This window comes from Antechinus flavipes, chromosome 2 (genome assembly GCF_016432865.1).
Source record: "Antechinus flavipes isolate AdamAnt ecotype Samford, QLD, Australia chromosome 2, AdamAnt_v2, whole genome shotgun sequence".
NCBI lineage: Eukaryota > Metazoa > Chordata > Mammalia > Dasyuromorphia > Dasyuridae > Antechinus > Antechinus flavipes.
The window spans coordinates 133,307,538-133,333,235 of record NC_067399.1 but is presented as its reverse complement, the minus strand read 5'-3'; the positions used below and the strand labels follow the sequence as shown (position 1 = coordinate 133,333,235).

Below are 25,698 nucleotides of genomic sequence, written 5' to 3'. Positions count from 1 at the left end.
TTGAAGAATGGCTTGATTTCTTATAAATTAGAGTCAATTCTCTATGTATTTTGGAATACATAGGTTCTGCTTGATCAGAAGCTTTGACTGTAAAAATCTTTTCCCAATTTATTACTTCCCTTCTAATCTTGTCTGTATTCATTTTGTTTGTACAAAAACTTTCTAACTTGATATAATCAAAATTTTCTATTTTGTGATCAATGATGATCTCTAGTTCTTCTTTGGTCACAAATTCCTTCCTCCTCCACAGGTCTAAGAAGTAAACTATCCTATGTTCTTCTAATTTATTTATAATCTCATTCTTTATGCCTAGATTATGAACCCATTTTGACCTTATTTTGGTGTATGCTATTAAGTGTGGGTCAATGCCTAGTTTCTGCCATACTAATTTCCAATTTTCCCAGCAGTTTTTGTCAAACAGTGAATTCTTATCCCAAAAGTTGGGGTCTTTGGGTTTGTCAAACACTAGATTATTATAGTTATTGACCATTCTATCCTGTAAACCTAATCTATTCCATTGATCAACTAGTCTATTTCTTAGCCAAAACCAAATGGTTTTGGTGACCACTGCTTTATAATATAGTTTTAATTTGGTACAGCTAGGCCACCTTCATTTGATTTTATTTCATTAGTTCCCTTGAAAGTCTTGGCCTTTTGTTCTTCCAGAAGAATTTTGTTGCTATTTTTCTCTAGGTCATTAAAATAGTTTTTTTGGGAGTCTGATTAGTATAGCATTAAATAAATAGATTAGATTAGGTAGTATTGTCATCTTTATTATATTCGCTTGACTTATCCAAGAGCACTTAATATTTTTCCTATTGCTTAGATCTGACTTTATTTGTGTGAAAAGTTTTGGTAGTTTTGCTCATATAGTTCCTGACTTTCCCTTAGAAGATAGATTCCCAAATATTTTATATTATAGGCAGTTATTTTAAATGGAATTTCTCTTTGTATCACTAGTTGTTGGATTTTGTTAGTGTTATATAAGAATGCTGATGATTTATGTGGATTTATTTTGTATCCTGCAATTTGCTAAAGTTGTGGATTATTTCTAATAGCTTTTTAGTAGACTCTCTGGGGTTCTCTAAGTATACCATCATATCATCTGCAAAGGGGGATAATTTGATTTCCTCATTATCGATTCTAATTCCTTTAATCTCTTTCTCAACTCTTATTGCCGAAGCTAGCGTTTCTAATACAATATTGAATGGTAATGTTGATAGTGGACAACCTTGTTTCACTCTTGATCTTATTGGGAATGATTCCAGTTTATCCCCATTATATATGATGATTACTGACAGTTTCAAATAGATGCTACTGACTATTTTAAGGAAAAGTTCATTTATTCTTATACCCTCAAGTGTTTTTAATAGGAATGGATGTTAGATTTTATCAAATGCTTTTTCTGTATCTATTGCGATGATCATATGGTTTTTGTTAATTTGGTTATTGATATAGTCAATTATGCTAATAATTTTCCTAATATTGAACAACTCTTGCATTCCTGGTATAAATCCTACTTGGTCATGGTGTATTATCCTGAGAATGATTTTCTTTAATCTTTTTGCTAATATTTTATTTAAGATTTTTCCATCAATATTCATTAGGGAGGTGGTCTATAATTTTATTTCTCTGTTTTCAACCTACCTGGTTTAGGAATCAATACCATGTCTGTGTCATAAAAGGAATTTAGTAGAACTCCTTCATTCCCTATTTTTTCAAATAGTTTATATAATATTGGAGTTAATTGTTCTTTAAATGTTTGGTAGAATTCACATGTAAATCTATCTGGTCCTGAAGATTTTTTTCTTAGGGAGTTGATTAATAGTTTGTTCCATTTCGTTTTCTAAAAGGGACAATTTAAACAATTTACTTCCTCTGCTGTTAATCTGGGCAGCCTGTATTTTTGAAAGTAGTCATCCATTTCATTTAGGTTATTAAATTTATTGGCATAAAGTTGAGCAAAGTAATTCCTAATTATTGCTCTAATTTTCTCTTCATTAGTGGAGAGGTCTCCCTTTTTGTTTTTAAGACTAACAATTTTATTTTCTTCTTTCCTTTTTCTAATCAAATTTACCAAAGATTTATCTAGTTTTTTTTTTTTCATAAAACCAACTCTTAGTTTTATTTATTAATTCAATAGTTTTTTTTTTTACTTTCAATTTTATTAATTTCTCCTTTTAATTTTAGAATTTCAAGTTTAGTATCTGATTGGGGGTTTTTAATTTGCTATTTTTCTAGCTTTTTAAGTTGCAAGCCCAATTCATTGATATTTTCTTTCTCTATTTTATTTAAGTAAGTCTCTAGAGATATACAATTTCCCTTTATTACTGCTTTGGTTGCATCCCACAAATTTTGGTATGTTGTCATATTGTTGTCATTCTCTTGGGTGAAATTATATGATTTGCTGTTTCACCTGTTCATTCTTTAGGATGAGATTATTTAGTTTCCAATTACTTTTTGGTCTATTTTCCCCTAACTTTTTCTTGAATGTAATTTTTATTGCATCATGATCTGAAAAGAATGCATTTACTATTTCTGCCTTCCTGCATTTAATTTTAAGGTCTTTATGTCCTTATATATGGTCAATTTTTGTATAGGTTCCATGAACTGCTGAGAAGAAAGTGTACTCCTTTCTATCTCCATTCAGTTTTCTCCAAAGATCTCTCATATCTAGTTATTTTAATATTTTATTTACCTCTTTAACTTCTTTCTTATTTGTTTTGTGGTTTGATTTATCTAAGTCTGAGAGTGCAAAGTTGAGATCTCCCACTATAAAAGTTTTGCTGTCTATTTCTTCTTGTAGCTCTCTTAACTTCTTCTTTAGGAATTTAGATGCTATACCACTCGGTGCATATATGTTGAGTAGTGATATTGCTTCATTATCTATGCTACCCTTTAGCAAGATATAGTTTTCTTCCTTATCTCTTTTAATTAGATCAATTTTTGCTTTTGCTTGATCTGAATAAGGATGGCTATCACTGCTTTTTTTTTTTTTTTTTTTTTTTACTTTACTGCTTTTTTACCTGACGCAAAATAGATTCTGCTCCAGCCTTTTACCTTTACTCTGTATGTATCACCCTGCTTTAAATGTGTTTCCTGTAAACAACATATTGTAGGATTCTGGCTTTTGATCCAGTCTGCTATCACCTCTACTTTATGGGAGAGTTTATCCCATTCACAGTTACAGTTAAAATTGCTAATTCTGTATTTCCTGCCATCTTATTATCCCCAGATTATACTTTTCTCTTTCTTTTCCCCTTACCTCTCACCCCTGTATTAAACATATGGGCACCACTTGCCTCATGCAGCTCTCCCTCTTTAAAATCCCTCCCACCCTCTTTTAGTCCCTCCCCCTTTCTTATAATTTTTCCTTATTATTTCTGTATTCCCTTCTATTTAGTCTACTTTTTTCCTTTTCCCTTTTCCTCTCCTACTTTTTAATGAGGTGAGAGAAGTTTCTTTATAAGCCAAATATATCTAATATTTTCTCTTTGAGCTAAATCTGATGAGAGTAAGATTCACACAATGTTCCTCCCCCTCCCTTAATTCCCTCAGATATGATAGGTTTCCTTTGCCTCTTCGTGAGATGTAATTTCCCTCTTTTTACCTCCATTTTTCCCTTTTTTCTTATACAATCCCCTTTCCAATTCTAATTCCCTTTTTTTTATATTATAGCAGGAAAATAAAATTATACAGGCATTCTTTATGTATGTCTGTAACAGAAATACAGTTCTCAAGAGTTCTTTTTATCTTTTTATGCTTCTCTTGAATCCTATATTTGGAGGTCAAATTTTTTTGTTTAGCTCTGGTTTTTTTCATTAAGGATGGAATAAATGAAAGCCACCTGTTTCATTGAATGTCAATCTTCTTCCCTGGAAGAAAATGCTCAGCTTAGCTGGGTAATTTATTCTTGGCTGCATACCACGTTCTTTTGCCTTTTGGCTTCCATGCCCTTTGATCCTTTAATGTGGAAGCTGCTAGATCCTGGATGATCCTTATTGTGGCTCCTCGTTATTTGAATTGTTTTTTGTTTTTTGTTTTTTTTTGGCTGCTTGTAATATTTTTTCCTTAGTCTGATAGTTCTGAAATTTAGCCACAATATTCCTTGGAGTTTTTATTTTGGGGTCTCTTTCAGAAGATGTTCAATGAATTTTTTCATGCCTATTTTACCTTCTGATTCTATTACATCTGGGCAGTTCTCTTTGATGATTTCCTGAAAAATAGGGCGTAGGGTCTTTTTTTTCATCATGGTTTTCAGGGAGGCCAATAATTCTTAGATTATCTCTCCTAGATCTATTTTCCAAGTCTGTTGTTTTTCCAAGTGTGAGGACCAAGTTATGTTCCCCTTTGGAGTTTTGTCTGGAGACTGCTATTAGTCTCCTCAGGTTTGGAAATATGTTCTCTTTTGGTATAGAAGCTATCTATAATTAGAGTTCGCTTTCCTTTTTTACTCATTTTTTTAAAAAAATTCTTGGGGTTTGCCTTCAGGGAAAGGAGGTTCCCAGCTTCCTCTACAGAACAGGGACAAATGGACAGTGACTTTTCTGCAAACAGGCTGCAAAGAGCTGCTACCCTGCGAAAGTGTGATTGCCATGGGAGCAGTGCTATAGAAGTGCGACTGCCCTGGGATGAGTGGCTGTGCTGCAGAGTGTATCTGTGCTGTGATCATGCTGAGTCACTCCTGGTGCTGGGTGGGTATGGCCAAGTCCTGGGAAACTCTAGCGTTTGGGGGTACACTCTATCTTTGGCGTTTGTGTAACTTCTCTGCTGATCTACTGCTTTGCAACCAAAGTAGAGCAGCCAACCTATGGTAGAGTCCTCCCTCCAAATTCTCCACCCGCAGAGTCTGCACCCTGCCTTTGGTCTGCTCAGTGTGCATTAGCCTTCATGTTCTGCCTCCCTGCCTGTGCTACCTCTTCCCACCCAATCAAGACAGATCTTTTCTAGTGATCTTCCAGATTATCTTCTGCTGGTAATTTGTTGTACTCACAATATTTGTGGATTCTACCAGTCAAGCACTATTTCAGAGGCTGAATTTGGTAATCAGTAATAAGGGTAGAAGGGGAGCTCAGAATGAAGCGTGTGTCCTCTCCACCATTTTGGCTCTGCCCCCAGGGCAATTAGATTTAGAAGAAAAAATTTTCAGTTGCAATTTAGATATTTCAAGTTTAGGATAACAATGGAATATCATATAGAGACATCCAGTAGAAAACTGTTTATGAAAAAATGGATTGAGGGCACATATGTGTTTGTGAAAGATGGGAAATGGGGGAGAGAGTAAAGGAGAGAGACAGAGGGACAGACAGAGAAAGAGACAGACGAGAGAGAGAGACAGACAGAGAGAGAGCAAAGACAGAGACACCAAGAGACATGGAGAGATACACAGAGAGAGAGACAGAGAGACAGAAAGAGAAAGGGGGGGAGAGAGAGAAGGATACTGAAAGAAGAACATACACAGAGACTCAGAGAGAAGGACAGAAACAGAGAGAAACAAAAAGAGAGAGAGAGAGAGAGAGAGAGAGAGAGAAAGAGAGAGAAGAAACAGAGTTGGGGAGAGAAAGGGAAGTGGGAAAGGGAGAGGAAGGTAATCCTGACTTCATTGCAATACTTGGTGCACATATGAAATTTATCAGGTTCCCAAAAGAAAATATTGCTTATATTACAGGGTTTTTTTTTTTTATTTAGTCATTCATGTCTGATTTTTCATGAGTCATAGATTTGTCCATGAGATTTTCTTGCCAAAGATACTGGAGGGGATTGCTATTTCCTTATCTATGTGTCACCATTTTACAGATAAGAAACTTAAGCAAATAGGAGTTAGGTGACTTGCCGAGGGTCACATAGCTCCTATGTCTCTGAGGTCATATTTGAAGCAATCTTCTTGATTCCAGATCTATACTCTACCCACTCCACCACTTAGCTGCCCCTTGACAGTTGCTGAAGGGTGCCATATTTATGAAAGCCACCAGGTGGTGATCAAAGTTTGAGTTATACTAGTTCACTTTAAAATGCACATTTGTAAAAAGCACCTAGTTGTCAGCCTTTCCCTAGCACCTCTAGGTTCTGAATTTAAAGTTTAGAGGTATGGATAAATTCCCTAAAGAAGTGTTCTAATTCTCTTGGGAAATGATTCAACTGACAAGTCAATCATTCTCAGTCTACAGATTACCCTTTCTGGAAGTCTAGCAAAAGATCAATTTACACCAATGACTTCAGTTGGTGAGAATAATGTGAGGTCCAGCATTTTGTGGGTCTCAACCTATTATTACAATTATTTATGGAACTCCTGCCAGTGTATCTGTTGTATCCTGCTATTGTCTTAGAACTCTTAGAAAACTGTGAGGTCTTGAGAAATAAAATTACTTTCCCAGGGTCACATAGACACCATATATCAGAAAGGAAATTTGAACTCAGGTCTTCCTGACCCTAATGTCATCTTTCTATCCCATTTTTTGCCTTAAAATCAGGAGATATTAGGGACAAGAAAAATCATTAGGACGAAGAAGCAAGGGCTTCAAAGATGTACAGTATGCCATTTAACTAGAAAGCAAAAGGGTCATGATTTAAGAAAAGAAAATGAGGCCAGGAAAAGAGGAGAAGAAAAAAGGATTGGTGGTACTGGAAGTCACAATATGGAAATAAATTTGGGAAGGATGAAAGGAGAAAACTGTGATCAGAGAGGGGATGATAGCACAAGTCCATTGAGGAGCTATGGTTATGTATAAGCTCCCTTTTTGCCTCCCAGAATAAAGGGTTTCCTTCATGATGGAGCTCAAATATTGTCTTCTACATGAAGCTTTTCCAAGTCCCACCATCTGCTAATGTTTTCCCTTATCCCTACTCATATAGGGTTTTCATCTCACTGTTCATGAGTTTGATATATACAACTAGGTCATCATGATTAATGCAAGCAATGAATAGAAGGAAATGGTCCCATATAGTTGAATTTGTATCTTTTAAAGTAATAATTATGTAAAACAATATTGGTTCTAGCCAAATCAAAACATAGGGTTTGAATTCAAATACTGCAGCTACTTTATCTAGATTCATTATATTCACTAAAGAAAGGGGCTCTTTCATTTTTGTCTCTGTCCCCAAAGACTACCATAATGCAAGGGCTGGCTTCCTTTGCTTGCCTAATTGAGGCTGAAGGTTATAACCAGTCTGTGAGTAGCAAAGAAAGAGAGAAAAATAGTTCTTCATAGTTTAATTAGATAAACTTGGAGGACAGAATATACAAATGTGCATGTATATTAAAGCCTATAGGCATAAAAGTAGGAATGGAGAGCAAGCCTATGAGACAGATACTAAACTCCATAAAAAATAGAAAAGAGTGACTTAAACATAATAAGAACAAAAGTAATACAAAGAGATGGAAAAAACCCAAAGGAGAAGTTGCAGGGTATTGAGGACAAAGGGGAAACAAGCATTTAAGTCCTTACTATAAAGCCAGATACTGTACTAATTATTTTACTAATATTATCTTATTTGATAGTAGTAGAAGGAGAATCTGAAGGAGAATTTAAGAAGTAATCAGTAGACTAAGTCCTTTCTGGACTAGTGCTTTATAGCACATAAAAGGAGCAACTCACACCAGAGAAGGAAATGGGTGGGATATTGTATTCTAAAGAAGGTCTGGTTTTTATGCATACCAGAAGTTGAAAATCTTCTGAACATGAGATGAAAAAATCCCCAAGGAAGGGAACTTTACTAAGAGTGAGATTCCAGATAATATGAAGGAAAAAGGCAAAGGAAATATGGATTATGGAGGATCCAAAATGGAATAAATGACAACTCTGGATCACAAGGAAAAGGGGAGCAGGATGCAGGTGTGGAGAAAAAAGAAGAACCAATTAATTAAGGATCCTGTTTCCCTATATCAGTACAAGCACTGAGGAACTGGCTTCTGGACTCATCACTCCAAATATCAGCTATCCAAATATGGATATAGGAAACACCATGAATAAAAGTGGCTCCTCAGGGGTCCCTGAGAATCTTACCCATACATTGGAGTTAAGAAATTATCTAACAATTAGGATTCCTTATTATGTACCAGAATAGTACCTTATGCAAAGATGGAAGAAAATAAAGAACATGAAGATCTGCCAAACTTAAGTCCACAAAACCACACACTTAGTACAGTGAGTACCTGAAGGCTCATGATCATTTTTATCTTCTGTTTCTATTATAGTTCTCTTTCTTTCTCTTTCTCTCTCACTTTCAACATCACCAGACATCCAGATCATTCCCTAGATAACTTCTGTGCTGAATAGAACATTTGTTCTGCAAGTCTTTATATGAAGAAATTCCTACTTCTACCTGAATTTCATTTTTTTCCATCCCAGAAATATATGTTACTGGACTCACCCATCTGGATCCTTTTTCTTCCAGTTTGACAGGACAAAATCTGAGTGTACCAGTATAGGAGGTAGACCCAAGGTTCGAGAGACTTCCACAAAAGGAAGGGCCAAGTTTCTTGGAAGAACCTGTTAGACACAAACATAGGCACAGACATCAACAGGCTACAAACTCTGTAAGACTGGAGCTTATCCTAGGGGTCTCCAATGGCATCTGGGAGTAGTCCAGGTTAAAATTAAATCTACCTCTTGGGACCTAGAGGGCATAATTGGAAACAAGAGGTAGAAAAATTTCAGTGGAAGCTATTTCAGCCAGACATATGGAAATAATTTCTAATAACAATTATTTCCCACCTCTCTCTCTTTCTCTCTCTCTCTCTCTCTCTCTCTCTCTCTCTCTCTCTCTCTCTCTCTCTCTCTCTCTCTGTCTTTGTTTCTGTCCCTTTCTCTTTCTGTCTCTCTGTGTCTCTGTCTCTGTTTCTCTCTCTCTCTCTTTCTCTCTCTCACAGAAAGAGGTTAACTGATTTATCCAGTATCACAGAACTAAGAATTATTTGAAACAGGAGTTAAATTTCGGGTCTTCCCAACTCCAACTTCTATACTCTATCTAATATGCCATGCCTTTATGGGATATTAAAAAGGAGAAAAGGCTATAAAGGTTGTGGAGGCCTTGAATGCCTGGGTAAGGAAGTTGAATTTTAGCCTGTAGGCAACTGGAAATCAGTAAAAGGGTTTGAAAGAAAAGTACTAAGGCTGGATCTGTAATTAAGGAAATCCTTAAGAGGGAAAGAATGGAGAGCAGGAGGGAGTGAAAAATACTGTAACAGCCCAGTCATATGATATTCAGACCTCTCTTGGAGTAGAAGAGAAAAGATAGCATAAAAATAATATGGTGTGGAATAGACTTGGTCACTGGTTAGCAAGGGATAGGGAAGAAACACCAATAATAGTGACATGGTTTTGAACATGGATATTTGGGAAGATAATAGATTTAAAATCAATTCATGGAAGATACCATGCTTATTTCTAACATGTCCCTCACTATCAAAGATAAAATTCTTGATCCTTGGTCCCATTTCACTTTGTTTCAAGAAACACTTATTAGGTACCTACTGTATGTATGCCTCTGCTAGACACTATGGATATAAAGACAAAATTTATCCCATTCCTCCCTCAAGAGATGTAAATTTTAATGGGTGGATATACTACATGTAGACAGTAAGTACAAGGTAATTTGAGGAGGAATACAACACTAACAACTAAGAGAATTAAAGAAGTGGTCCCTGAATTAAGTTCTGAAGTCAAATTAAGATTCTATGAAACATGGGAGTATTTTCAAGTATATGGGAAATAACTTGTGCAAATATGTGGAGGTAAGAGATGGAATGTTGAGTTTTAGGGAAATTTTGTTCAATTTGGATAGAACATAAAATATAGGAAAGGAAGTGATATAAAATCAAACTGGGAAGGTGGATTTAAGTCAGATTGCTGGAGGCTAAATTATCAGGCTGAGGAATTTGTATGTTTTACTGAAAAGCAAAATGGAGGAAACCATTGAATATTTCTAAGCAAGGAATAATATGATCAAACATGTCCTTAGGTTATTTTTGTAGCTGAAGGAGAGATTGAATACAGGAATAATTGAGAATTTATATTGGCTATTTAGGAGGATAGTAAGAGTAGGCAGGACTAGGTCGCACCATGAATAGAGAACTTATTTGCTTTGAAACCTGGGGCAAATCACTTAACCCCTGCTTCAATCTTCTCATCTATAAAAGTGAGGATGGTATTTACCTTCCAGGTTGTTATGAGGATTAAAACAAGATAATATTCCTAAAGTGATTTGCAAACCCTAAAGCATTATCAATGTTAGTTATTATTATTGTCATCACTATTATTGACTTTGTGTGCTATGTTATTATATTGGTAAGAACATTAGAACAAGAGTCATAAGATCTAAATTCTATTAAATTACTAATTGTATGACCTTGGTGAAGTCATTTAATCTCAGGATATCAGCTGCCTTATCTGTGAAATGGAGATAATTTAAATCCTCCCTTCCTATTGAGGATCATATAAGACAATACATGCTAAATTACATTGAAGAAAGCCATGCTCTTAATAATTCTGTGGAGTTGTTTTGAATCATTCTTTCTTCGGGAGGCCAAAAAATACATGAATAAACCTAATTTGTTAATTCTAATAAGTGGCATTTGGAACCCTAACCATCTTATTCTTCTCATTCCCTCTCCAAGCTCTCCCAAGAAAACACAAGAAACAAGTCACACACACACACACACACACACACACACACACACACACAGAGAGAGAGAGAGAGAGAGAGAGAGAGAGAAAGAGAGAGAGAGAGAGCACAGAGACTGACTCTTTGGGTGATGGTAACATCACCATAGGAAACTGAGAAAAAGAATAGAAAGTGATATTAAATCTGTCTTGTGAGCTTACGGTCCATTATTGTCATTTCCAAGAAGAGAGTTGAAACTTTCTATCTCTTACCTTAGGAATGTTCTTCTCTCCTTCCTGCCAGACATATCCCATAGTTATAAAACTAAGCAACAGATGAGCCAAGTATTGTTCTCGATGACCTTTCAGGAGGTGACAGCTTAATAAGGGCATCTGTCCAAGAGATATTATCAAATTGGGAGAGGTAACAGGAAAATGAAAGGGAGGAAAATAATGGAGTGGGGTAGGGCAATGTTGATAGAAGCAGAGAGGGTCGAGGGTCAGTGGAGGGAAAATAGAGGAAGAGAGACTAAAATGGGACTGGAAGCAAGAAAAAAAGTAAGTCTGATTTGCTATAGAGAAACCCTAATTCTACAGTCTGGATAGCCCCAGATAGTACAGGCAGAAAAGGCAGGTGAGAACAAAAATCAGATAGATTCTAGCTGTTCTTTCCATTCCTTAGCTCTCCCCCGTACATACATTTATGTTGTTATTGTTCATCCTTCCTTTTCAAAGAGGACCAATGATATCACAGAGTGATTTCTTGACTGATGGGTGAATTGGATTTAAATAAGTCAGAGTTTCACAAAGTCATCAGCCTCACTCTTTTAGACTCATCAAAATTCAGTAGCAGAATAGTCAAAAGGATAGCTGATGGCCTAGGATGTAATTGATAACCTTGGCATCTTCAACATCTGGCCAATCTCAAAGCACTCCTAAGCACCTGCTTCAGCCACCTTCATGGCCATTCAAACAAATCATTCTCATCTGTCCATGTAAACATCCCCCTAATTCACCAACATGTTTGAGATCTGCTAGTTACTCCCAACCTGGTTTAGCCCAGCTAATAAAAACCACCTAACTTCTTGGACAGTTAGATAGGGCAGTGGATAAACTACTGGGCCAGGAGTAGAAAAGATCTAAATTCAAATTCACTCTCAAATGCTTACTAGTTATATAACCCTGAAAAAGTCACTATTTACCTCAGTTTCCTCCCCTGTAAAATGAGCTAGAGAACTGAATGGCAGACCCTTCTAGTGTTTTTGCCAAATAAACTCGAAATGGAATCACCAAGAGTCAGAAATGACTGAACAGCAATAGCTACTTCTCCCCTCTCTCTTTGTTCTCATAGGTTCAAATATCAACTCTATGAAGACTGAATCCTATAATTATATATCTCTACTTTAATTTCTTTCCTGAATGCTAAACTGAAGTTTCTAACCATATTCTGAATATATCTCTCCCTAGGATGTTCCATATGCATGTCAGACTCAACATGTACAAAAGTGAACCTTTTATCTTGTTCTCCCAAAGCTGTCCTCCTGCCGCTTCTCTATCTTTATTGGTGGCTTCATCAACATCCCTGTTGTTTACTCTCAAAGCCTCTGGAATAACTGATTATTCTTGCTTCCTCATCCTCATCTCCAATTAGTTGTTAAGGTCTCTTTATTTTACTTTCACAGTAACTTAATATCCATCCTCTCCTCTGTCTTCATCCAGCTCCCACCTTTAGTCAGGTTCTTTTAACACTGAGCAATTAGATTATTTTAAAAGTCTCTTAATTGGCAACCTCTGCTACCAACCTCTCTTTCTATTGCAGTCTCCACTCAATTACAAAAGTAATCTTGAAGCATAAATCTGACCTTCTAATTCCTCTACTTAAAATCTTTCAGTAAAGTCCTATTACCTCTAGGGAAAAAACAAACAAGCAAACAAAATCCTCATTCTAGAGTTCCAGAATCTGAAAACAACTTACTTTTTCAGGACCATTTCACTCTAGTCTCCTACCCCCCCCACACACACACACACCTTATACTCAAACTATATTACTATTCTTCCTAATTAGTCCTACCTCTCCTGTCTGTGAATTTTTAATAGGCTGTCTTTTATGTGTGACAACTTCACCCCTTTATTAAAATCCTTTTATTCCTTCTAAATCCTCTATTATGGGATCTATGATTCATATGACCATAGGATCATATATTTAAAATTATATGGGACCTTGAAGCCCATTGAATCAAATTCCTTCATTTTAATAGATGAGAAAAGAAAGACTCAGATATCTGTCAGTTTTCTTAGCTGATTTCTGAGGAGGTATTTCCCCAGGTAGAAATTATTCCAGTGGTATGCTAGAGCTTGCTTATTGAGACACACTAGAGCTAATTGTTAAATTTTCAATGTGGGTATTCATACCTTGGAAATTGGAAAATACTATAAATAAGGCATTTATTTATTGTTTTGTTGATTGTACAGTCTTATGATAGTGATGAAGAAAATGTTAATGATGCATTAAACTTAAAGTGTGTTATGAATCTACATTTTTTCCACCACCATTCCCAGAAAACTGAATGTTAAATATTTACCAGCAAAGCACTGAATTTCTCCCTCCTTCTATTTCTTTTAATATTTTATCTAGATTCTTTCCCCATTACCACATTCTGTCTTGTGTCACAGTAATTTGTATATGTATCTTTTCTCCCCTGAGAAAAACAATATAGTACTTTGTTTTTTATCTTTATATTTTTTTTTCAGTGTCATATATAGAAGAGGTATTTGATAAATGCTTGTTGAATTGAAAGTTTAAAGTAAAAGAATATTTGGAGACAGAGGGTCCTTTATTGTCTGCAGTGAAATGATACCAATAGGTTATTGAAATTTTCTCCCTCCATTCCCACCCCTACGTGTATGTACACATGCGCGCGCACACACACACACACACACACACACACACACACTATGGAGACTCTCTATTGACCTAGTAGATATTTGAGGGCTGAAGGTAGAAGAGAAAGAAAAAAGAGAGAAGGAGAAAAAGGAGGAAGGGGAGAAGAAAGGGAAAGATGAGAAGGGGAAGACAAAAAAGAGAAATAAGGATCAAAGTCAGAAGAATGAGGAAAAAAAACCGGCAGAAAGATCGAAAGTAAAAGAGTTACCTCATCCACTCTGACTCGGAGCTGATGACTCTCAATCATGAGAGGCAAATTGTTGGCTATTTCCATCCAAGGCACATAGTAATGGGAAAGTTCCTTCTGCGTGCAAAACAAAATAAATAAATTGGCCAATCTAGGAAAGACATCGAGTCTGTTAGCTTATTACTTTTAGAATTCAGTTTTAAGATTCTAGGAAACGGATTGTTTCCAGTAAATAGAATATGAAAGATTTCAAAGCAGTCTTCCTGTTTGGCAACCTTCCTTAGGTCACATTTTTAGAAGAACACAGTAACCATGTGCAGCCACAAAAATTACTACGCCCAAACAAGAAAACAAGTAATAAAAAAAATAAGATTCCATAGTTTATGAAAAGTTTAAAATGCATCTATTGATTGAAAGAAGTAGTTTGAAACTTACCAAGTTTCATCTGACTTGTTTTCCTTGTTACTTTCTGAATCTGTTTTTTTCCCCAAGTTTCATTGCTCTTGTTACTTTTTTAAGTGCCCTACATTAAATTTTCAGCACATTTAAGGATATGAATCTTAGCTTCTTCCTGAAACAAAAGCCTATTTTTTTTTAATATAGGTGAGATAAAATGTCATGGAATACAATATTCTCCTAAGAATTCAAATGGAGAGTCCCTCCAAGAGCGGGAAATGGATATGTGAGGTTACAGCCCATCACAAAGTAAGCTTTATCTAGGGGAAACAGCATAAAAGATCATCAGAGTGTGATTTGGCAAAAAAAAAAAAAAAAAGTATCAAATAGTAATATAGGGAAATCAAGGGAAAAGTAACAGAAACCTCTTTGATCCCATAGCATCTACTTACCATTCAGAGAGCTAACAAAAGACTCACAGTAGGACATAAATTAGATCCCAGTGCATAATTCATTGACTCATTTAGTAAGCATTTAGTAAATGCCTACTGAGGATCAGATTCTGCTATAACTAAAAGGAAATAGTCTCCACCCTCAAAAAAAAAAAAAAAACTCTATACAGAAAACTACAAAGATGATACAAAGTTATTTCAGCGGTGTTCAGCTAAGAGAGAGTGATGTTTAGGAAAGTCCTATGGAAAGTAGCACTGTGATACCCAACACACATACATAATCCCAAGCATCGGATGGGAGAGTGGATGATCATTGTTATATATGGAGCAATAAACAGGTCATTTTGTCTAAAATGAAGTTTGTGTGAAGGAAGTTGATGTGTAATGATCCTGGAAAGAATCTAGGACCAAATCTGGAAGGACTTTAAAAATTGAACAAAGGCATTTATATTTTATTCTAAGTAATAGGAAACCAGTGGAGAATATTTTTTATAGTAGGAGAGCAATGAGGTCAAACCTGAGCTTTAAAATTTTCACTTTTCATAATAGGAAAATTATAAATCATATTCATAACAAAATCAACAAAAATCATAGGATTATGCCAATATATTAAAAAAAAAACTCTTGACAAAATACAACACCAATTTGTATTTAAAACATTAAAACACAGAGGACTAAAAGGTTTTTTTTTCTTAATATGATAAATGGTATGTCTCAAAAATAAATCACCACCATTATACATATTAGAGATAAACAAGAATACTTTTCAATAACACCAAGAACAAAACAAGAATGTCTATTATTACCACTTCTTTTTGATATGCATTCTAGAAATTCCTATTAAAGCAATAAAAAATAAAATAAGGAGGAGAAAAGAAAAAAACAAAAAAATTTTGAAAGAATAATTAAATTATATGATAATATTTAATCAGTGTATGTATAATTACATACTTAAGGAATTCCAGAGAGTCAACTAAAATGTATTGAAGAAACAACCATTGTAAACTTTTTGTTATTGTTCAGTCTTTTTCAATTCTGTCACTCTTGTGACCCCATTTTGGGATTTACTTGGCAGAGATATTAAAGTGCTTTTTTTTCCTTTCCTTTTCCAGCTCATTTTACAGATGAAGAAAGTGAAGCAAACAATGTTGTGACTTATCCAGGATCATATATCTGGTAAGTATCTTGAGGATATATTTGAACTCAGGTCTTCCTGACTCCAAGTTCAGTACTCTATCTACTGAACTATCTAGCTGCCTCCATAGCAAATTTGCAGGATATAAAATAAAATTACACAAAGCATAAGCATTTCTTGAAAATATTTGCTGCTCATGAATTGGATGAGTCAATAAGATGTAATGACAACATTACCTAAATTTATGCCGTAGCAATCAAAACACCAAAGAATTATTTTATGGAACTATAAAAATAATAACAGAATTTATATAAGGGGGATTTTTTTCCAAAAATCTCAAGATAAATAATGAAAGGAAGTTAAAACAAAGGAGACTTAGCAGGGCCAGAGCTCAAGTCATATTGCAAAGCAGTAATTATCAGAAAAATTTGGTACAAGTCAAAAAAAAAAAAAAGAGAGAGAGAAAGAGAGAGAGAGAGAGAGAGAGAGAGAGAGAGAGAGAGAGAGAGAGAGAGAGAGAGAGATTGGACAATGGAACAGATTTTGTACAAAAATACAGAAGCAAATGATATTTATGTAGCCCTACTAGTCAAAATTCCCTAGTCACTACAATAAGAGCTCAACATTTGAAAAACAATTGCTATGAATTTGGTCAACAGTATTGAAGAAATTAGATTTAGACCCTCTACACCATATACATAAGATATCTTAGACCACATATGGATTACATAAAATTAAGACATTTTTGCACAAAAAAAAAAAAACTAAATTATGTGGATTAGAAAGAAAACAATTTACCAGGAAAAACCTTTTCATTAAATTTCTTTAATAAAAGTCTCTTTTCCCAAGATATATAAGAAACTGATTAAAATATATAAGAAAAAGAACCATTTCCCAAATAATAAAAGGTCTAGGGATATAAATAAGGAATTATCAAGGGAGGAAATCTAAGTTATTTATAATTATTCAATTATTTTTTAAATGTTCCGTACGTCTACTAATTAAAGAAATGAAAATTAGAACAATTCTGAGGTCCATCAGATTGAAAAGATGACAATAAAGGAAAATGATAATTGTTGGAGAAACTATAGGAAAACAATTCTGAGTATAACTATTCTGAAGAACAATTTGGAATTACACACACACACACACACACACAATTACTAAACATTGCTTTCTCCTTGACCAAGTTATGCTTGGACTGTTGCTGTTGGACTTATAATTCAAAAACAGATAAAGAAATAAGAAAAGGTACCTTAAAGTTAGGGAATGACTGAATAATCCCTATAAGAAATGAGAAAATAGATGATTTTGAAGAGACATCAAAAGATGTATATGTATAGGTGCAGAGAAGTAGAATTGGGAAAATAATTTATACCATAACACTGACATTATAAAAATGAACAGTTTTAGACATTTTGATGACTTGATCCAATGAAAAATGAAATGAGTAGAGTCAAGAGAAACATTTATATAATAATACTGTAAAGAGAAGCAACTTTGAAAGCCATAGGAACTATGATCAATGGCACAAGTATCTATGACACCAGAGGACTAATGATATAGCATAGCATCTATCTCTTTACAAAGAGATAAAGGATTTAGGGTGCAAAATGAGACCTATATTTTTGTATACTGCCAATGAGGAAGTTTGCTTTGCTTAACTAATGCATATTTATTACAATTTTCTTATTTTTCTTTTATCCTTTTTTTAGTTGGTAGGGTAGGGTAGGGAAGAAGAGAAAATACATGTTTGTTCATTTAGTAAAATAAAAGGAATATAGAAAGGTAAGACATTTGATAGGGAATGTTGAATGTACTTTCAGTTGAGGTCACTATATTGTTAGTTTTATTCAAGGAATGGGGGTAATGCAAACTGTAATGTAATTTGTTATATTAAAATGAAACATGAATAAAATTTGAAGGAAAAAAGAATATCAATTTAGCAATTGTGTGGAGGGTGAATTGGAGAAGAGAGAGACTCAAGAATTTCTGGGATCACCTTCAAATAAACATAAATAGATTGTAATTTGCATTTTCTAGGACCTACCTGAATTGGGGGAAAAAGAGCATCAAAGTATTGTCATTTACTTAATTACTAATCACTGTGAATGTTACTTTTATTTTGTTTTCTTAGTTGGCATCATTTCATATTAGTTTTTATATTTCTTTTTATTCTTGATATTTCCATTGTATGGCATAATACTATTTATATAGAATATATCATTCATTTGTATTAATATATTATTGTATATTATTCATATAGTAATTTATACTATTAATTATATTGGGACAATATATTTGTACATAATCTATTCCTAAACGAATTTATACATATAAAAATCTACATAACTATTTATACATTTATTTACTAAAATTGATTCAAATATTCTCCAAACATTCACAACATGTGCTTTTTCTAGATTCTTTTTTTTTCTATTATCAATGGAATCAACAAATCTCAGTCAATGAGTACCTCAGAGGCTATCTAGCCTAACCCATTTCCATGCAAGCATCTCTTCTATAACAACTCTCAGAAGGTGTTATCAAATTTCCACTTAAAGAGCTTTAGAAAAGGATTGATTTGTTCATTCCCCCCCACTAAATCAGCCAATTCCATTTTCAGAAAGGTCAAATTATTAGAAGGATTTTCTTCTATAAAGCCTAAATCTAACTGAGAAACAGCTATATGTTTGTGACCAAGAAAAGTAAATACAATCTCTCCTCTGCGTATTAGCATTACAATGCTTAGGGGGTATAATGGTGAGAGTGCTGTCATTGACTTCAAATCAAATGTCTAATATTTACTTATTGGGTCAGCCTGAGAACCTTACTTAACCTCTGGTTGCCTCAATTTCCTCATCTGCAAAACGGGTAGTAATAATTTTATTTACCTGCTAGGGTTGTTTGAGAATAAAATGAATTAATATTTGTGAAATGAATTGCAAATCTTAAAGTGCTACAAAAAATGTCTGCTACTACTGCTGCTGTTGCTGCTGCTATTCTGCTGGTACTACTACTATTGCTATTGCTTCTACTCTACTTCTGCTATTGCTATTATTGCTGCTGCTGTTGCTGTTACTACTTGATAACAGTTATAATAAGCTCCCAGTTATAATAAGCTCCCCAAGTGTCCTCTAGGTTAACATTCCTCTTTCAGTCCTCAGATGGTCTGTTCTCAAAACTCCAGACATGTTGGTTGCCTCCCTGTGAATGTTCTCTAGCTTCTTAAAATCCTACCTAAATAATGAGAACTGAACACTTTAATAATAACAATTTTCATTACATACATTGTATTGTTGCTGTTTGTTCCTCATTCTTTTTTATTGTAGAAAGTGTTTATTTTTTAATAGATATTGCTTTATGAATCATCTTGGGAAAGAAAAAGAGCAAAAGGGAAAAACCATGGGAGAGATTAAAAATAATATGAAAAAGAAGTGAACATACTATGTGTTGATTTACATTCAGTCTTTTTAGATATTTTTCTGGATGAAGATAGCATTTTGTGTTCAAAATCTATTGGGATTGTTTCAGATCACTGAACCACTGAGAACAAAGCCTTTCATAGTTGACAATTAACCATTCTTTCTGTTATTGTGTACAATGCATTCCTGGTTCTGCTTCTTTCATTCAGTACCAGTTCATGTAAATCTTTCCAGGACTTTCTATAATCAGCTTGTTCATCATTTTTTATAAAACAATAATATCCCATTACCTTCATATTTCACAGCTTGTTCAGCCATTCCCCAATTAATGGGCATCCACTCCTTTTTCAGTTCTTTGCTACCACAAAAAGAGCTGCTACAGTTTTGCCTTTCACCTCCTTTATTAAATCCTTGGAATATAGACCCAGTGATAGCACTGCTGGATCAAAGAATATGCACAATTTTGTTTGTAAAAAAAATTAATTTAATGTAATCAAAGTTGTCCATTTTGCCTTTCATAATGTTCTGTAGTTCTTCTTTGGTCATAAATTCCTCCCGTCTCCAAAGATCTGATAGGAAAATTATCCCTTGTTCTTCTAATTTGTTTATGGTATCATCCATCATCAAGCCCAAATCATGTATCAGTTTTGACCTTATTTTGTTATGGGATATGAGATATAGATCTATGCTGATTTTCTGACATATTATTTTTCAGTTTTCCCAGCAATTTTTGTCACAAATACCAAGTTCTTATTGTAGAAGTTGGAATTTAGGGGGTTTATCAAATACTAGATTGTTATAGGCCTTAATTATTGTGTCATATGTATCTAATCTATTCTACTGATCCACCACTCCATTTCTTAGCCAGTACCAAATGATTTTGATTACTGCTGCTTTATAATACAACTTTAGGTTTGGTACTACTAAGCCATCATCATTTGTATTTTTTTCCCATTAATTCCCTTGATATTCTTGACTTTTTGTTCTTCCAGATAATTTTTGTTATCATTTTTTCTAGTTCTATAAAAGACTTTTATATCTTTATATTTAATAATTTTTATTTATACTTTGATTGGTATAGTTTGATTGGTATAGTACTGAACAAGTAGTTCAATTTAGGGAGAATTGTCCTTTTTATTATATTAGCTCAGACTACCCATGAGTAATTGATATTTTTCCAGTTGTTTAAGTCTGATTTTATTTATATGAGAAGTGTTTTGTATTTGTTTTTATAGTTCTTGAGGTTCTTGGCAGATAGACCCCCAAGTATTTTATTTTGTCTATAGTAATTTTAAAAGGAATTTCTCTTTCTATGTCTTTCTGATGGACTAAAGTTTATATAGAAATGATGATGACTCATGTGGGTTTATTTTATATCCTGCAACTTTGCTAAAGCTGTGAATTGTTTCCAGTAGGTTTTTGGATGATTTTTTAGGACTCTCTAAGTATATCATCATGTCATCTGCAAAGAATGATGGTGTTATTTCCTTATTATCTATTCTAATGCCTTTAATTTCTTTTTCTCGTCTTATTGCAAAAGCTAACATTTCTAGTACAATGTTGAATAATAGTGGTGATAATGGACATCCTTGTTTCACCCCTATCTTCTTGAGAATGCATCCAACTTGCTGTAAGTTTTAGATAGAAACTGCTTATTAATAAAAAAAAAACCCTTCCTTTATCCTTATGCTCCTCTAATGTTTTTAATAGGAATGGGTGCTATTTCTTGTCAAAAGCTTTTTTTTTTTTTTGCATCTATTGAGATTGTCATATGATTTCTGTTAGTTTTGTCATTGATATGGTCAATTATGGTAATAGTTCTCCTTATAGTGAACCAGCCCTGCATTCCTGGTATTTGCATTTTGTTCAAAACAGTGTACTGTTAAAAACAACAACAATACCTGTTTCTCATGCTAGCTTCTTGTACCACAACCTAAGGTTGACTTAAACTTTTGATGTATCGTGAGAGTATAGCCTTCTTGACCCATGAAATTCAGGGTTGTTTTTTTTTTAAGAAGTAATAATAATTTAAATTAGATTAATAATGTTGCTAAGAATATCTTTTGTGAAAAAATAGGCTTTTTTCTGACAATGATAATATTAGGATATGAGAAAAGAAGGGAAAATAAGCACTTTTTATGTACTAAGTGCTTTACAAATACTATTTTATTTAATCCTTACAACAGTCCTATGGGATAGATAATATAATTATCCCCATTTCTAATTGAAGAAACTAAGGTACAGAGAAATTTAAGTAACTTGCCCAGGGCCACACAGCCAGTAAGTCTCAGTGGTTGGGTTCTACTCAGATCTTTCTGACTTCAAGTCCACTGCTCTATCCACTGTGCCACATAGTTATCTTCTTCTTACCCACATTCTTGCATCAAAGAAGAAAAAAACCGTTTGTTTTATAGATTTTATCATACACAGGCCTCTTACTTTCCAAAAGTATCATAGTAATTTATGGTTCCAATAACAATTTGATAATATCCTTGTTTCTCTAATGCATTACTGACATAGCTACTTTAATACTTATAATATGCTATCTCTGTGTTAATTTGTATTTCTCTAATAAGATAATTTAACATTTTTTACATGGCTTCTGATAATTCATGTTTCTATTTCTGAGCATTGCTAGTTCATATTTAACCACTTACCTATTGGAGAATAGTTTTTACTTTTATAATTTGTTTCAATTCCTTAGAAATCTTGCAGATCAGACTTTCATCACGTGTGTGTGTGTGTGTGTAGCAAAAAAAAAATTTTCCAATCTGTTTTCTTTCTCTTCTTTCATAAATGAATTATTTTGATTGTTTTAAAAATCCTTATTTGTGTGTGTGTGCTCAAATATATTTGCTATTTGTGTTTTTATTAAATAGATATTAACTATTCTCTTTTCCCCAACCTTCAGAAGCATGACATTCCATTATATAATAGCATTTATAAAGTGGTTTAAGGTGTTTTGCATATGATATTTCTTTTGATTCTTAGAACAATCTAGGGAGGCAGGGGAATTATTATCATGGCCATTCAATAGATAAGGAATTTGAGGCTAAAAGGAGTTAAGTAACTTGCCCAGAGTCACACAGTCAGTAAATGTCCAAAGTTGCATTCAATCTCAGTTCTTCCTGATTTTAATCGGAAGCCTGAACCTCTTCCAACATTTAATGATTTAAAATATATAATTTATATGCATTTATGCATACATAATTGGTCAATTTGGAACTTATATTGGCATAGGATATAATGTGGATTTAGTCTCCCTTTTTATTATATTGCTATCTAATCTTACCAACAATTTTAAAATAATAATAAAATCATCTTCTAGTGTTTTGTTAGGTAGAGTTTATCTAAATCTTATCTACTGTATTTCTTGAATTCCACTTCATGGGTATTTAACTTGTTCCACTGATCATAGGATCATGACCTGGAGCTCAAAGAGATATTATATAACATTTTATCTAATTCCTTCATTCTCTAGGTGAGGAAGATGAGGTACAAAGAGAATAAATTATTTTTCACCAATAACACAAGTAGTAAATAGCAATGATTGAATTTTAACTCAGATCTTTAGACAAATTCAGCACTCTTTCCAACACATTATTTCCTGCCATTTTCTAAAAATCAATTATAAGATAATTTTTAAAATTATTGTTAGAATATAATCTGAAACTTGGCAGCACACAGTTCTTTACTTCTTTTTCTTTCTCCAATAATTTTTTTTATATTCTTGCCTATTCTTCCACATTCACTTTTATGTCATGGCATCAATTTCTGTTGTCATAGTCCTCTTTGAGAATGAAAGATAAACAACAAGTGAGTAAAACTGGTCCACAAAGTAGTACTGATCAGTTGGAAGACTCCTTCCTCCCTTCCTTCCTTCTTTCCTTTTTTTATCTCTTTTTCCTCCCTCCCTTTTTTCCCTTCTCCCTCCCTCCATTTATTTTTCCCTCCTTCCTTTCCTCCCTCCCTCCCTTCCTTCCTTTTTTCCTTCCTTCCTTCCTTCCTTTCATTCCTCCCTCCCTCCCTTTTTCCCTCCCTTCCTTCCTTCCCTTCATTCCTCCCTCCCTTTTTCCCTCTCTCCCTTTCTTCCTCCTTCTTTCCTTTTTTCCTCTCTTCTTCCTCTCTCCCTTTCTTCCCTCATCCCTCCCTTCCTTCCTTTTTCCCTTCCTTCTTTCCTTCCTTCCTTCCCCTCATCCCTCCTTCCCTCCCTTTTTCCCTCTCTCCTTCCTTCCTCCTTCTTTCCTTTTTTCCTCTCTTCTTCCTCCCTCTCTTCCTTCCCTCCTCCCTCCCTTCCTTCCTTTTTCCCTCCCTTCTTTTCTTCCTTCCTTCCTCTCATCCCTCCCTCCCTCCCTTTTTCCCTCTCTCCCTTGCTTTCTTCCTCCCTCCCTCCCTTCCTTCCTTCCTCCCTCCCTTCCTTCTTTCCTTCCCTTCATCCCTCCTTTCCCTCCCTTTTTTTCTCTCTCCCTTCCCTCCTTCTTCCCTCCTCTCCTCCCTTGCTTCCTTCCTCCTTTCTTTCCTTCCTTCCTTCCTTCCTTCCTTCCTTCCTTCCTTCCTTCCTTCCTTTCCTTCCTTCCTTCCCTCCTTTCTCCCTCTTTTCTTCTTCCCTCCCTCACTCCTTCCCTTATTTCTTTCCTTCCTTTCTTCTCTCCTTCCTTCCTTTCTTCCCTCCTTCACTCCTTTCCTCCTCTGTCCACACAGGGTATTATACTCTTACCTACAGATGCTCTTAAAAGCATTTTTTTTTCTCTTTTGCAACTTTGAACTCTCCCTAAATATTTAGGGGTTTATTGGCTACATTTATTTCTTGAGGACCAGGCCCTAAATCAAAACCAATTTGACTCTAATTGGCCACCAATAGGTCCTAGACCAAACCCGATTTGGTCATTGTTTGGGTCCTGTTTGACACAGATTGAATATAAACAGCAGTCATTTCTTCTTTGATCAGAAACCCTGAGGGTCTTCCTCTCCCAGATTCATTCACTCATTTATTTATTTAGATTTTTTTTAGGACTACATGAAAGAGGAGATTCGTTGCCTTGATTGTTACCTACCTTTAATCACTGAATGGTACAGTTAGTCAAACTGAGACCTGTTGTATTAGCTTAAAAGACCAAGGTCTCCCATTGCATATAGGATCATCTCCAGTTGTCTTGTGTAATGTTCTCTCTAAAATGTAATGTTCTCTGGGAGCAAGTTTCTTGGGGGACTTCTAGAGACCATCTTCCTTTCAGTTCATTAATCCCCCTAAATGCAGTAGAGTGTTAAAATCCAAATCCTTTACTGTCTCCTTCAAAGTCTTGTCTCTTTTCCTGGGGCCCAGTTAGCTTCAATAGAGGCCTATCTCCCTCCTTGGTTCCAAGAGCTGCTGCCGCTAGTCCTTTGCCTCTGCCAGCTTCTGCCTCTAGCTCCCTCGGAATGTCTCTGAATCCAAAAGTTTGTACTTCAACCTCCAGCCACAACAAAGGTGGAAGATGGAATGAGTCTGTCTCAGCCTCAGAAAGCTTCTAGTGTGCTTGTCCTTTCTGGCCCTGAGAGCGTCTTGTTTATATGCTGTACACTGAGTATACACTAATCATTATATCACTAGGAAACCATTATTTATTGTAGGATTAAATCAATACTAAACTAGATTTAACCACTGTCTCCTCAATTCCACTTACTTAGCACCTTGTTTCAAGTTCTGACCCATAACGGTCCTGATCTATTTCTCACCACTGGACCCAGAGGCTTTGTAAGGGAAAGTGAGGCAGGCAACCTTGCATAGCCCTTCCTCACTTAAATCCAATTCACTTGTATTATCATAGCAGCATCTTCCTAATTTCATGGTCCTCTTCAAGAAAGAGGACACACAACAACAACAAACCCAGGGCTGAATTTGTTTTTCTTTCTTCTTTTCTTCTTTTGATAAAAGACTACAGATATGTAACTTCCTAAGATTTTTTTACTCAAGTGAATATTCAAAACCTTTAATGATTATGTAATATGATTTAGAACAAGAATCTAAGAAGAGTTAACTCCATTACTGAGAAAGAAAATAAAAAGATAGAACAGAAAAGATGATTTGGAAAAGAAAGTAGGGAGAGAAGGAATAGAAATATATGGATTTGCCTTCCCCAAGGATTTATCCTCAGTGCTCAAGGATGTTTGAACTGCATTTTTATGTGATAGTCACAAAGAAATACAATCTGTACTGCAAAAGTGATATAAAAAGAAAACTAGATTGAATAATGACCAAGAAGTCAAAAAGAAACTTCAGTAGTTCCTTCATTTTGCAATACTACAAATACAATCAGAAGCTACAGATACTGGGAAAGAAGTCCTTCCCCTTTCCCAACTCTACTTTCAGAAGCCATAGGGAACACAGAGACCACACAGTTATCTGATAGGAGATACCTGGGAGAAAGGAGATAAAAGTAGCAACATTCTTTCTGGGAAAGTTTCAAAGAGAATAGAGGAATACTTAGTGCCCAAAACATATAAGAGCAATATTCCATTCAGGAAAATCCCAGAAAAGAGTTAAAACATGCAGCATCCTTGTTGGGGAGCCCCAGGAAC

At 34.7% G+C, this 25,698-nt stretch overlaps 1 protein-coding gene and 1 long non-coding RNA gene across 3 annotated transcripts in view; one reads left to right on the top strand and one right to left on the bottom strand.

Annotated features, from left to right (window-relative positions):
- LOC127548256 (uncharacterized) overlaps positions 1-25,698 on the top strand; it is a 191,294-nt gene that overhangs the window by 29,419 nt on the left and 136,177 nt on the right. The window contains exon 2 of the long non-coding RNA XR_007950339.1: positions 15,693-15,756. This is a non-coding gene — a long non-coding RNA (uncharacterized LOC127548256). The remainder of the gene's footprint in view (positions 1-15,692; positions 15,757-25,698) is intronic.
- IDO2 (indoleamine 2,3-dioxygenase 2) overlaps positions 1-25,698 on the bottom strand; it is an 80,781-nt gene that overhangs the window by 35,823 nt on the left and 19,260 nt on the right. Inside the window, exons 1-4 of one of the 2 annotated variants that reach the window (XM_051975566.1) lie at positions 14,168-15,028; positions 13,754-13,849; positions 10,875-10,994; positions 8,371-8,489 (exon numbers count right to left, since the gene is read on the bottom strand). In XM_051975566.1, the coding sequence (XP_051831526.1) occupies positions 8,371-8,489; positions 10,875-10,994; positions 13,754-13,819 (305 nt within the window). In that variant the 5' untranslated portion in view covers positions 13,820-13,849; positions 14,168-15,028. Of the gene's footprint in view, positions 1-8,370; positions 8,490-10,874; positions 10,995-13,753; positions 13,850-14,167; positions 15,029-25,698 lie in introns of those variants that run through there. The other variant, XM_051975567.1, reaches the window with a different exon arrangement.